General features: G+C 53.0%; 1 protein-coding gene across 5 annotated transcripts in view; it reads left to right on the top strand.

Annotated features, from left to right (window-relative positions):
• Positions 1-13,403, top strand: part of PTPRF (protein tyrosine phosphatase receptor type F) — a 570,835-nt gene that overhangs the window by 497,253 nt on the left and 60,179 nt on the right. For 3 of the 5 annotated variants that reach the window (XM_054037699.1, XM_054037697.1, XM_054037701.1), the window contains 4 exons: positions 5,738-5,764; positions 8,555-8,672; positions 11,161-11,739; positions 12,263-12,360. In XM_054037699.1, coding sequence (XP_053893674.1) covers positions 5,738-5,764; positions 8,555-8,672; positions 11,161-11,739; positions 12,263-12,360 — 822 coding nt within the window. The remainder of the gene's footprint in view (positions 1-5,737; positions 5,765-8,554; positions 8,673-11,160; positions 11,740-12,262; positions 12,361-13,403) is intronic. The other 2 variants (XM_054037700.1, XM_054037702.1) reach the window with 1 other exon arrangement.

Here is a 13,403-nt window from a genome sequence, read left to right as displayed (position 1 = left end):
CACCGCACCCCTGCCCTGAGTCCCCTCCTGCACCCCACCCCCTTTCCTGAGCCCCTTCATGCACCCCTCCTCTGCTCCAATCCCTTGCCCTGAGCCCCTTCCTGCACATCGCACCCCCTCCTACACCCCAACCCCTTGCTCCAGCCCTGCATACAATTTCCTCACCCAGATGTGGCCCTCGGCCCAAAAAGTTGGCGGTGGTATAAGACGTTGCTGCTAAAGCTGACTCTGAATTGGTCACTGTTTGAGGCTGAGAAACACAGAGGGAGCAGCTGGAGCCGAAAGGCAGAAGAAAGGGGAATGGAGATGTGAGTTATTCAGATAATAGGGAGCCGCAGTGATCCAGAACCGTTGAAGCTGTGCGGGAAGCCAGCAGCGAGCAGCAATCCTGGTGCCGGAGAGTATTTCTTTTCCTTTCCCAGCCGCCTTCCTAGGGACTGTAATTGGCTGTTGGAAAGGTCCTGTGGTGGAGTCGAGGCCTCTCTTCTGCCATGGCTGTGCTGTGACTGATTTTCCCATCCAAGTTCTTGATATTTCAGTAAAGGTTTAGTCAGTGCCTCACCTCCGACTGACAGACAGCAGGGCAGATCAGCATCTGGCCTTGGGGAAGACCTCGCAGACAGCGACAGGTGCTGCGGTATCGCAGACTTTGGCCTGAGCACAACCGCGTGGCTGGGCTGCATCTCCCCTGTGGGCTCTGCTGGTGGCGCAGGAGAGAAACCACGGCTGGATGCTGGCAGGGTTCTAGTTTGCCTGGGGCTGCTCTCATCCGCCGCTCTGGTCTTGCGAGTGGAGGCTCCCCGTCTCTGGGCTGCTTTGGGAGACCCCACGAGAGCAAGTGACTGGAAGCAGAACAGTTTCTTTCACTTGTGCTGGGTCTGTGGCTCCTGCATCTCCACACACGGTCTGAGAGAGTGTGATCCTTCCCCCGTGGAGTTCCGAGTCCTGTGGCTGCCGGAGATCACCGACTCTAGCTTCCAAAGCAAGTGGGGAGCCCCACCCACATTCCTGGGGTACCCTGCCCACAGGCAGCAGACCTTCCACTCCCTGTGTGCTCCGTGAGCAGTAACCCCGTTCTTCCTTTCCTCCTGGGCTCGTGGGCCTCTCCCGGATCCGCGACCCCAGGAACCGACCCGTTACGCTGCAGATCCACATAGTGAGCCGAGGTGGGACCAAGCGGATCATCCCCAGAAGGCGACAGGACATCGGCTTGCTGTTTTCTCCTCGGCCGCCGTCTGTGGCCTCAGATTCAGCACGGAGAGAGGGAGCAGCTCGCCCAGCCTTGTCACTGGGGCGCTTCCAACGTCTCTGGCCCTCTGCTCTCAATGAGCCCTCACCAGACATGCTCCCCGTGTGCTGACCCTCTGCTAATTGAGGAGGGCTTTCCCAGAGAGCTTCCAGCTCTGGGAACCAGCTGGCCACGCTGGGAGTGAAGAGAACTGGCTGCTGCTTCGACTGTTCCGTTCTGTGCTTCAGCCATGGAGCACATACAGTCCCAAGGGAGATCTTCATGGTGAGGCTGAGGGGGGGCATCAGCCATGCTCTGTCCATCTGTCCGGCATTCACAGACCATCTCAGGGCATGTCCTGCCAAGCTTCTCGAAAACAGCAGAGGAGTGAAAACCAGTTCTCTCTGAGTAGCATGCCTGGGAAATTAGCGAGCCCCATTTCCCTGCGCCCGCCCCACACAAGCATCAACAAGAAGGCTTGTCCTGAGCCCCCTGCTCTGCCCATAGGGTGATTTGCAGAGACCCCCCTCCTGAAGCCTCCCTTCCCCTGTGGTTAGTTGCCTGGCTTGGGAGGAAGACTCAGTGCCCTGCTTTCATGAATGGGGCAAAAGCGAAAAGTATCTGCCAGTGCCAAGAGGAACTCTGGAGCAGGAGGTAATGCGACGGGCTAGACCACAGGGGCCTCTCTCCAGCCCGAGTTCTGAGCAAGCACTGCACGTATCGGAGATCTCACTGTCACCACTGCATTCAGTGGACAAAGAGGGTCAGAAATCTGCCTTGCACAGGCGAGCTAGTTGAGAAGGGCTAGAGCCGTGGTCAGGGAGGCAACTGTTTCCTTGGAGAGGGACATAACTGCGACGCGCGGTGCTGAAGTGCAAAATGAAATGTCGTAAATGCATTGCAGCGGCCATAAATACAGGCTGTTAGCTTTAGCACTTCCCTGTGCCATCTTGCCTCCTGTATGCAGCACCATCTGAATCCCGTTTGTCAAGGTTTCTGTGTTCTCAAGTTCAATTTGTCCTACACAGCACCCCTAAACACTTACGAGGTAATGGAGCTGGTTTAGGAGGGAAATGTTTTTATCTGCAGATATTTTCGTAATGAAACTGAATTTATAACTGAGTCTGTGCCCAGGCATGGAGTCTCAAACATGTTCCTACAGGATCGAGCCCCACTCTCATCTGAAAGAAAATTGCAATATGCAGAAGATGTAAATTTAAATGGCTCCATCATGGTAAAAATTCATCCTCAAATCTCCTGACTGCAGCTATTGCCTGTACATGGTTGGCTTATGACACTCCCCTCCGTGTGGTGTGAGGAGGTCAGTGGGGGCACCAGCCTTCAGAACCTGCATCTGCTCCATTGCTTAGCACATAGGCATGGGGTTGGCGGCTCGGTGGTGCTGCTGCAGGTCTTCTCGTTCGGAGCCTGGACAAACTCCCAAGTAGTATTTGGGATGGTGCTTTAATCAAGCTTCATAAGCTGCGTGTTCTCCCCTCCTGCCAGAGGCACAGGGCTTGGAGCAGGAGTGGATTCCTGAAAGGAAAAGCTGCTGGTCCTTTGATCCTTTCTCTAGCAAGATTTTAGTCAAGCTGTAGGCCAATGGAGTGCCTACAAAGGCTGTGCAGCACCCAGAGCATTGCACCCAGCTCAGGATGGTTAGTACAGGTAGAATTTGAGCCAGCAAGAATGTAATTACTCGAGTTGGACTGAAGACAGAACACTGGAGATAACACCCAGACCTTGTGAACGAGGATCTTTAATGATGGCATTTGGTCAGGACCTTGGTTTTATAGGACATCTCTGGGGATGACCTGACCTCTTCCTTGAAAAAGACTTTTAAGATGGTTTATGGGCACAATTTTAGTTGCAGTATAATGCCATTCTGTAGGTGCAATATAATAGAAATTCAGAGGAGCAGTTTAGCCAATAGCTGGTTCCCACTGAATTCAGAGATTAAAACAGTAAAACGTTGAAGATGGGCCATGCATTTTAATACTCCGACAGTCTACCAGAGCCCCCGTCGTTCAGACACGGCCCACTCTGGGAGAGCACCTCGGGTACCTTGTGGCTCTGCTAACATTAGCTCTTCCAGGGCATCTGCAGCTCTGCAGGCCCATTGCAAACATGAACGGGGCTTCGGGGTGTGAACCCTGCCTATCGTTGGGGGCCAGGGGTGAGGCACAGAGCGGTGACGTGACTTTCCCAGGGCCTCACCATAAATGAGCCACAGAGCTAAGAACAGAACTCTGATTCCTGACTCTAGTTCCTGTGCGTTAACCACTAGACAATGCTGCTTCTGCGCAGACACCATAACTCACGTCACTTAATGCACTGCCTTAGCCAAAGGAACCTTGCCACGATCTCTGTGGCCATTCCCTCTGCGTGCAGCCTACCAGAACCTAGCTGCCGGCATGGACGGTGGTAGCCTAGCCCTGCCTGAGATTTAATGACCAAGATGCCATTGGATGTCTAGCAAGCTCCAGTCTATTTGTAGCGGTTACCAGAAATCGGCGCTCTCTCCCGAGGATGGCAGATAAGCCTGCCACAGTTGACGCTGTCTACAGGAAATGTTTCATAGCCTTGCCTGCGGGGAGCTCTTCCTGCCAAATGTGCATTTACCACTTGCCGTTCTTTTGTTACACAGCAGGGGGCGATGTTCACATCAGGATTTCTCATCTCAATGTTCAGCGGGTTGGATGCTCTAGTTTCCCGGCTTGCTCAGCCTGCGAGCTGGGGGCCTCCTTTGTGCGATGTGTATGTGGGGGGGGCTTGCAGCTCCGCTTTGCATGAGCCCGCCCCAAAGTGCCTCCACAACATAACTACGGGCATTTTGGGTCAGACCAAAGGTCCATCTAGCCCAGTGTCCTGTCTGCTGACAGTGGCCAATGCCAGGGGCACCAGAGGGAATGAACAGAACAGGGAATCACAAAGTGATCCCTCCCCGTCGCCCTTCCCAGCTCCTGGCAAACAGAGGCTAGGGACACCGTCCCTGCCCATCCTAACAGCCATTGATGGACCGATCCTCCATGAATTTATCTAGTTCTTTTTAGAACCCTGTTATAGTCGTGGCCTTCACAACATCCTCTGGCAAAGAGTTCTCTGCTGCCTATTAATTTCATTGGGTGACCTCTAGTTCTTGTGCTATATGGAGGAGTAAATAACACTTCCTTATTCACTTTCTCCACACCAGTCATGATTGTATAGACCTCGATCATATCCCCCCCTTAGTTGTCTCTTTTCCAACAGCCCCAGTCTTTTTAATCTCTCATCATATGGAAGCTGTTCCATACCATTAATCATTTTTGTTGTCCTTCTCTGTACCTTTTCCAATTCCAATATATCTTTTTTGAGATGGGGCGACCAGATCTGTACAGAGTATTCAAGATGTGGGTGTATCATCGATTTATATAGAGGCAATATGCTATTTTCTGTCTTATTATCTATCCCTTTCCTAATGATTCCCAACATTCTGTTCATTTTTTTGATTGCCGCTGCACATTGAGCGTGTGTTTACAGAGAACTATCACAATGACTCCAAGATTTTTCTTGAGTGGTAACAGCTAATTTATATCCCATCAGTTTGTATGCATAGTTGGGATTATGTTTTCCAGTGTGCATTACTTTGCATTTATCAGCATTGAATTTCATCAGCCATTTTGTTGTCCAGTCACCCAGTTTTCTGAGATCTCTTTGTAGCTCTTCACAATCTGCTTTGGACTTAACTCTCTTGAGTAATTTTGTATCGTCTGCAAGTTTTGCCACCTCCCTGTTCACTCCCTTTTCCAGATCTGCCTTCTTGCAGATGATGTAGTATCAAAAGCCTTTTGAACGTCACATCAGCACTTCCTCTGTTATTTATTGTGGTTTATTTAGCTCTGGTTTCCAGTGAGAGACAATGGCTGAAAAGTCACCACGCACAACACTCTGGAGCAGAGAGCAAACCTGTGATTGGGTTCTGGGCCAAAAATCTCTCTCAGTTGCTACTGCTGTCAGTTCCCTGGGTGGTGGCAACAGGGGAAGCCCTAGTGAAGATAGGTCTCTAGGCAGCCATCATTGTCCAGAGCAGGTCTAGTGATTATAACGTTCAGCCCTTGTCTATATCAGGACTCCCCTGATTGCTAGCACCAGTGGAGCTAGCAGAAAAGGCTAGCTGCAGGCAAGGCAGGAGAGAGGGAGGGGCCCAGAGACCCCTGTCTGCAGAGTTAGCAAGTGGTCACCTCTCCATCTTCACGAGAGGGAAGCTGCTTGGCCTTGCTTTGTATGTGTTCTCTCAGCCCTGCTGCACAGGCTGGCTGCATGTAGGGGATTGCACTGTATCCCACGTCTGTCCTTGGATACAGCCTGTGCTGAGTGATCCTCTTGTGTGTAAGTGTTGTAACCCATACCCCATCCTGCTAACCCAGGCTATTGTCATTCTCTCCCTCCCCACCACCCCACCCCGCCTAGAAGTCCTCCCTTAAAATTCTGTCTTCATTTTTCTCTCCTCCTTCCTTTCTCCCCCATCAGTGGAGGGCTGAGGACTCCATCGACCATGTAAGTACCACTCGTGTGTGTTCTCGTTTGGATCAGAGGGGTCTGGCAAATCGATGTATGAATTTTGTAGACATAGTGCTGTCAAAACATCCCTTTCACTCCCTTAATGAGGCTGGAGAGTTGCACTGTGAAGCCTTCCACAAGCAGCAAATCCAGAGAAAATTGGCATTTAGATTGCTGCTAAATGCAGAAAAGCAATTGACATTTTCTATAATCTGTGTTTCCAGCTTGTTGCAATGCAATTTTAGGCAGACTCAAGTGATCGACTCAGGAGGTGCATCCTACTCTCTGCGGCGGTTGGCTCAGCTAGGTGTATGGTAAAATCAGATAGAGAATCTTTAAACCTCATTGATCCCAGTCATGAAAAATAACCTACACGCTCAACCGTGACCTTTGGCTGAAACAGAGACTGTTTGCATGTGATTGTTTTCCTATTACAGTTGCATCCAATTTTTCCCAAGTAATTTTGAAATATAAATTTGGAGGAACAAACTAGAAAATGACCTTTTTAGAGTGAGCAATTCAATTACGCACCCCACTGTGGGCTTCCCAGGCCCAGTCCATTTCTCCCGCTGTTTAAACTGAGGAGTTTTGCTAGGAGTGGTTTTGTGATGACAGCCCTATGTTTCCATTGTGTAATCATCTCTTCCTTGATCCATCCCCATCTTACTTCCCCTCCCCCGCTCCCAGGGGCATGCTCTTGCACGAGAATTTCTCTTTGCATGGGTTTGGGAGGAATTCGTCCTGGTGGGAGGTTCCGAGTCTGTAGGTTCTTTATGGGGTGCTCACCGCGGCTCTCTGGGCACCAGTTTCCTGTGCACTTGCTCACTCACACAGGTGAGGAGTGGAGAGGTGGAATTTCGCTCCTGCTCTGATTTTGGTGTCGTTCTTGTTGGTGCTTGTTGATCTGTGTCTCTGGCTTTGCTGGTTCCACAATGACAATCAGGTGGCGTTGGCGAAGTAAGGCTGGGCAGGCCCCTCACAGGTGGGTCTGGTGTTTGGGAGACCAATTAATGGGAGAGCAGCAATGATTCCAGAGCGGACAAACAGAAGAGCCCTTGAAAGGCCTTTAAGGAAGCCCTGGAAAGTAGACACAAGTCCCAGGAGACATCGCATCTCCCCATCCCCCAGTGCAAGTCCTATCCTGGCCCCTTCGCACATGATTCACCCGCCCTGGCCCCTGTCATTCCTTGTGTTTGTTTCCATCCGGTAGTAGTGCATCCCTCGGACCCTGGCCAGTGGCTTTACCGTGGTGCATGGAAGGCCGATGGTTGGGTCTGAACAACTGAGCCTGTGGCATGGCAGAGAACGGGGTCTGTCCTGCCTGGCCCCGCTCAGCTGGGGAGTCAAGTGGGGTTTTGCCTTTCCAGGAACGTCCCTACGTTGTCGAATAGGCAACATGGACGAGAAATGGGAGAGGGGCTGTGGGGGGGTCTGATAGGCTTTGGTGGAGGTAAATCCTTGGCCCCTGTAGAGCGGGGATGCAGAGGGAACGCACCAGAGGTCAGGCTCTGTCCTACAGCGGTCATTAGTGTGTGCAGGGGTCCCCCCGCCCGACGTCACTGCGACAGCACTCCCTGTTAGCCAGGACAGCCAGCGGGGAGCTCAGCAGGGAGTTACGGCCTTTCCCTGCCTTCTGGGGCCTGTGCTTACCAAGGCAGATCCCGTTCATAACATCAGTGGGAGACAAGTCCTAGGGGTCATTTTCCTCAGCCTGTCCGCAGAGTCTGTGAGCTGCTTGGCTGCCAGCCCCAGGTCCCTTTGCGGGTGGAGCGCCATCAGCTGGAAGGTGGGCGTGCTCTGTTCTTTGAGTAAAATGTGCCTGAGGGGCTCATGCCCTCCTGGCGCCCCGGGAAGGGTGGGGCTGGGGGGGGGTGCTGCACGGCAGCGAGGCACTCTCAGCAGGAGCTGACACGCTCTGAGCACATCCTCCGCTCCAAGCCTCAGTTTCTTCACTGCTAGCAGGGCCTTCCCTCCACCGCCAGCAGCACAGCGCTTCCCTGGCTGGGCCGCGGGGCCGCTGTTGGACTGAGCTGGAGTGATCCCAAGTTACTGCCCCCTGGCCAAGCCCACCTCGTGTATACATGGACCCTCCCTGGCAATGATGCTGCAGCGGAGTTTCAGCCTGGGGGGGCCAGAGCAGCAATGCCTGACGAGCCCCTCTCCTGGAACCCAGCGGCTCCCCCACCCGGGGTTGTCTACCAGGAGTTCCCAGCAGGATTCCAGGCTGCTTCAAATTCCAAAATCAGCCCCAGAGAGGGTTGCACTGATGTATCCCGAGCTGGCCTTCTGCTTTTGTGGGTGGCTTTGATTTGTTGTGATCCTCTCATGCTTGCTGGCAGGGTCCTGGCTGTCCCTGAAGGCTTTGCCTAGAATGCAGCTTCCAACCCAAACTTCCTGGAAACAGCAGCTGTGGAGGCAGGAGTGGGGACAAGGCTCAGAGGAGTTACTTGGAGCGGGGTAGGGGTGGGCCTCATCCCCTCTCAGCCTCGGTTTCTAGACAAGTTTGCACAGGTCTGGTGACCGCTTTGGATACGGGCACAAAACCCTGAGTGTCGGAGAGGTGGCAAGTGAGATGTGAGAAAGGGAACCACTGGAACGAATGTCGTCATCGTTCCGTTAATGCCGCACGGGCGCAAGGTTAGAGACCTCCAGGGGGTGTGATGCACGAAACGAAACCAGTCAACATCAGTGCGTTTCTGGCTGAAACCCTCCTTCCTGCACCCCAAGCAGTAACAATATTTGTTTCTTCTTGCTTATTTTCTGCTCACCTTATGAATGGTCCCACAGGAAACCATCATCGGAGGCCTTCTACCTGAAACCACCTATTCCGTCACCGTGGCAGCCTACACCACCAAAGGAGATGGTGCACGCAGCAAACCCAAAATCGTCACTACGACGGGGGCGGGTGAGTGTGGTGCTGCTGGGTGGGCTTATGGAATTCCCTGGGACCCAGCACAGCGGATACTGCTGAGGACGCACGTTTGGAGGGAGTGGGCAGACTGGGGAATGTCATGGGGATTTGTACTTCTGCAGTGGGGGCAAAGGATGAGAGTGCGATCAGCATCCCTTACGCACAGGCTTTACCTGTGGATCAGTTGTGCAGGGTTCACACAGAGCAGGGGTGCAGGTGGGAAATGGACAGTCACTGAGAGGGCAAAAGGAGAGAAAAAGCAGCAGCCCTTTGGAAGAGATCTGTGAAAAAACTTTCCAGCCTTACTGTACCCCTCGACCCAGGGAGTAGGCAAGGGAAAGCCAGGTCCTAGACCCCACCACCTCTGAACTGACGTCCCCCTCACGCAGCTTTCTGATGCACCAACATCTGGTTGGGGCGGCTGGAGGAATTAGCCACGGTGGCTGTTGAGCCTCCTGCAGCTGAAGGGTTTTTGAGAGGCCGTTAGAAGTGGATCCAGCCCATTTTTGATGCTGCACCTCTACATGTAACTAGACAAGCCCAGCTTAAACCAACACCAGCTGCTGCAGAGGTGCAGCAAAATGCCACATGCAGTCTCTGGATCCCGCTGAACCCAGCCAGAGTTCTACTGGCTAAACAGAGAAGCATATCTAGTGCCAGTGCCCAGAAAAGCCCGTGTCGTGGTTCAGGGATACCACGAGAACATGGCAGGCGCTTGGCTTTTCTCTGGGAACGTGGTGGGAGCAGGTTTGGGTGGTTCTTGGGAGAGAGGACCAGTGAGCTGGCATTGCCTACTCATTGATTTTTGGATCACTAGCCCTGTCCTACATGTGGCAGTGCTGCTGATCAGCCGAGTCGCCCCAGGCAGGGTGTTTATCGCTCATTAGAATGGGAATGCATTTTGCATGAACTGGAAATCTGAATTCCTGGTGCATTAACCTAGGAACAGCTCTCTCTCTCTCTCCATGCTGCTCCAGATGGCACCAGGATAACTCCAGAGGTCATTTCCATTGTCAGCATCTCAGCTGCTCTATCCCCCCTGCCTGACCAGGGCGTACATTCTGTGGAGTTAACACAGCTATCCTGCAAACAGGAGAAGCTTCCTAACCATCCCAGTGCTACACCCTAAACCGCAGCAGATCGTCCCACCTTGTGATGCATAGATAACGATATGTTGAATCAGCTTTGAAAAATCATCTGTCCCTGACTCCTAGCGGCTGTTAGTGATTGTGTTGTGAGTTTGAGTAATGGAGAGAGCGACATTAGCAGTGTGCACCTCTACCCCGATAGAACGCTGTCCTCGGGTGCCAAAAAAATCTTACCACATTATAGGTGAAACTGCGTTATATTGAACTTGCTTTGATCCACCGGAGTGCGCAGCCCCTCCCCCCGGAGCACTGCTTTACCGCGTTCTATCCGGATTCGCGTTATATCGGGGTAGAGGTATATACTGAATTATATGTGCTTAAATAGTAACAGAGTCCCCTCCTACAGATTTGTCCAGCTCCTAGGGACCTTAGAAGGGAACAGTATCGTGGGCCTCTGAGGACAGAATTGGGCCAGAACACCATCAAATACAGTGTCTGGTTTATTACCACCAGGACATTATCCCACTGATTAGGAATGTTTTCCGTATCAGTTGGATTGTATACCAATCTGATCGGCTTCGGAATGGTGATGCCCTTTGTGTACGTGGTGGGGAATCCAGGTATTAAATCCTCGATTCCAAACTAACGGTTCTTAACCTGTGAAGGCAGCAGCCCTTCACTTGCGCCGCATGAGCAGAATTTCAGTGGCTTGACTGTTGCTGCTCCCCAGTCACATCGACATTCCCGTCATGAATTGGTTCATCAGCTAAACCAAAATATATTCTGATTGCTAACAGCCCACCCCGCGCCTCTTACTGCCTCTGCAGATGGTAAAATTACAAGGTTGGGGATGACATTTTTCTGCATTCAGATAGATCAGGATGCTGGGTATGGGGTTTTGTGCATCTGTTGCAACACATCAGAGGGGTAGCCGTGTTAGTCTGAATCTGTAAAAAGCAACAGAGGGTCCTGTGGCACCTTTGAGACTAACAGAAGTACTGGGAGCATAAGCTTTTGTGGGTAAGAACCTCACTTCTTCAGATGCAAGTAAGTCAATGCATCTGAAGAAGTGAGGTTCTTACCCACGAAAGCTTATGCTCCTAGTACTTCTGTTAGTCTCAAAGGTGCCACAGGACCCTCTGTTGCTTGTTGCAACACAGTACATCAGGGTCTAGGTTTTCCTGGTGCTATGGCACTTGTCTGCAGAGAGATCAGCACCTGGATTTGGGTCCATCTGTGTCTATGCATCTAGGCTTGTATGCTGCACTTGCCACTATGTTACCTGAGCATAAAGTTACACCAATCCTGGACCCAGTAGACCTGAGTTTCTCTCCTCTCGCTCTTTCTGGCAGCAGGATGGGTTTGTGGGTGGTCACAACGTCTTTATGTTCCAGTCCCAGGCAAGCCCTCCATGCTGATTAGCACAACAGCCATGAACACCGCTCTCATCCAGTGGCACCCCCCCAAGGAGATGGTCGGGGAGCTGCTGGGGTACCGGCTGCAGTACAAACGCACCGACGAGGAGAAGATGAACATCATGGACTTTGAGAAAAACGTCCATCACTACACTGTGACCAGCCTGCACAAAGGTGCCACCTACATCTTCAAGCTGTCTGCCAAGAACAGAGCCGGTCCAGGGGAGGAGTTCGAGAAGGAGATCACCACGACCGAGGACGTGCCCAGCGGCTTCCCGCAGAACCTGCGTGTGGTGGGGCTCACCACCTCCACCACAGAGGTGGCCTGGGATCCCCCAGTGCTGGCGGAGCGAAATGGGAGAATTACCAACTACACAGTTATGTACAGAGATATCAACAGCCAGCAGGAGCTGACCAACGTCACCAAGGAGACGAGCATCATGCTGACCAACCTCAGACCTGACACCACCTATGACATCAAAGTGAGGGCCTGCACCAGCAAGGGGGTGGGGCCACTCAGCCCCAGCATCCAATCCCGGACCATGCCTGTTGAGCAAGGTAACACGCCTTACAGACGGTGACCCTCCCTTTGGTGTGGCAGGCTGGATTCCCTGGGCTCTGGCTAACGAGGCTGTACGTCGTCTGGTTTCCTCTAGTAAAAGTGGCTCGGCACAGGGAGCCTCGCTGAAGGCGTCCCTCACGTTGCCTGTTACTAGGAGGAGGATTTTTTGGTGGGAACATAATTGCCTTTGTCACTTCACAGGCACACCCCCGTTACCTGTACAGGAAAGGGTCTCTGCTGGCTCGGGTGCAGACCTGAGAGCTGCTGGCTTTTGATCCTGGCAAAGGGGCAGGAGAGTCCTCAGGGGGAGGGGAAGCTACAGTTCAGTCTAGACCTGCCGGTCTCTGCTGTTCAAGAACGGAGTCACAATCGGAACTCGGCTGGGCCGAGAGACTTGGGGAAAGGTTGCTGCTCTCCCCTGCTTGTCTCCTTTCCTGCCACAGCTGAATTCAGTAACCCGTGCTGCCGAGCCACTGCTGGGCCAGGCTGGCAGCTCACAGGCGTTGTTTTTCATTTCAGTGTTTGCTAAGAACTTTCGGGTCAGCGCCGTGATGAAAACGTCCGTGTTGCTGAGCTGGGAAGTGCCTGACTCCTACAAGTCTGCGGTGCCTTTCAAGGTAAGGACCAACTGCACGGGATGCCAGGGTGCCCCCGTGGCAGGTGAGCAGCATCTCTACCGAGCGCCAGGCTCTCAGGCAAACGATTGGCTGAGCAAGGTCCCATTGCTTGTCAGCTCGGGGAGGCCTCCGAGCACAGCAATAAGGATCTGCTGATGCTATAGAAAGCAAAGCTGCTAACCCGGAGGTGCTGCTGCTTTCTCACCCTCCTTCCCAGCATCCTGGTCTCTGGCAGGGCTGCAAGCCATAGCCGTGCCAGTGAAGGGGGTCAGCAGTGTTGAGTCCGACAACTAAAATGATTGCTCTGAGGCCAGCAGGAAAAGCCAAATGGGACACGCCTGTATCGTGTGCTAAGCCAGGATGGCGTGTGCCACGTTAGGTCGTGGTCATTAGACTGTGCGCCAGTGCTGGGAGGTTCCTCCTAGATGGGTCACGAGGTGGCCCTAGAGGGTTACTAACAGGCCAGGCCCAGGTTGCCGTCACTGAGCGAGCTCACCATCCAGCTATAGACCTGAGCAGAGGAACATTGACTCCAGGTGCTAAGCCTCCACCCTTCCCTGGCCTGGGCCCACTGGTTCCTTTCCACTGTATATTCTCCAAAGCATCCCCTGCTCTGCTCTTACACCTGGGTACGAGGGAGACTTGTGCAGTCCTCCCAAGGCTGTTATTAATACCTCTCCCCTGCTCAGCTTTGAGGGGCTCAGACAGTCTGCCAGTTCCAGTGCCCAGGGGTCTGGAGTCTGGCTGGACGAGGTCCCACTTCCAGCCGGCCAGGACAGCTCCCTGGCAATGCCTGTGCGAGGCGCTCCTGTTCTCGGGCTCCTAGCAGGCTCTACATTTGTTTGTAAGCCAGGCTGGCCCCGCGGCACAGCAGAGCTGGTGATGCCTTACAGCTCTGTGCCCTCAGAGAGGGGGAGGAGGAGATGCTCCCCAGACATAAGGGAGAAATCCCAAGGCTGTGTAGAGCGTCCACGAGAGAGCTGGAAATGTCATCTAATCACAGGAAGCGAACAAGGCAGAACAGCCTGAAAACCAGGCAGCGA

The sequence above is a fragment of the Malaclemys terrapin genome, chromosome 8 (genome assembly GCF_027887155.1).
Source record: "Malaclemys terrapin pileata isolate rMalTer1 chromosome 8, rMalTer1.hap1, whole genome shotgun sequence".
Lineage (NCBI taxonomy): Eukaryota > Metazoa > Chordata > Testudines > Emydidae > Malaclemys > Malaclemys terrapin.
This window is presented reverse-complemented; position numbering and strand designations above follow the sequence as displayed.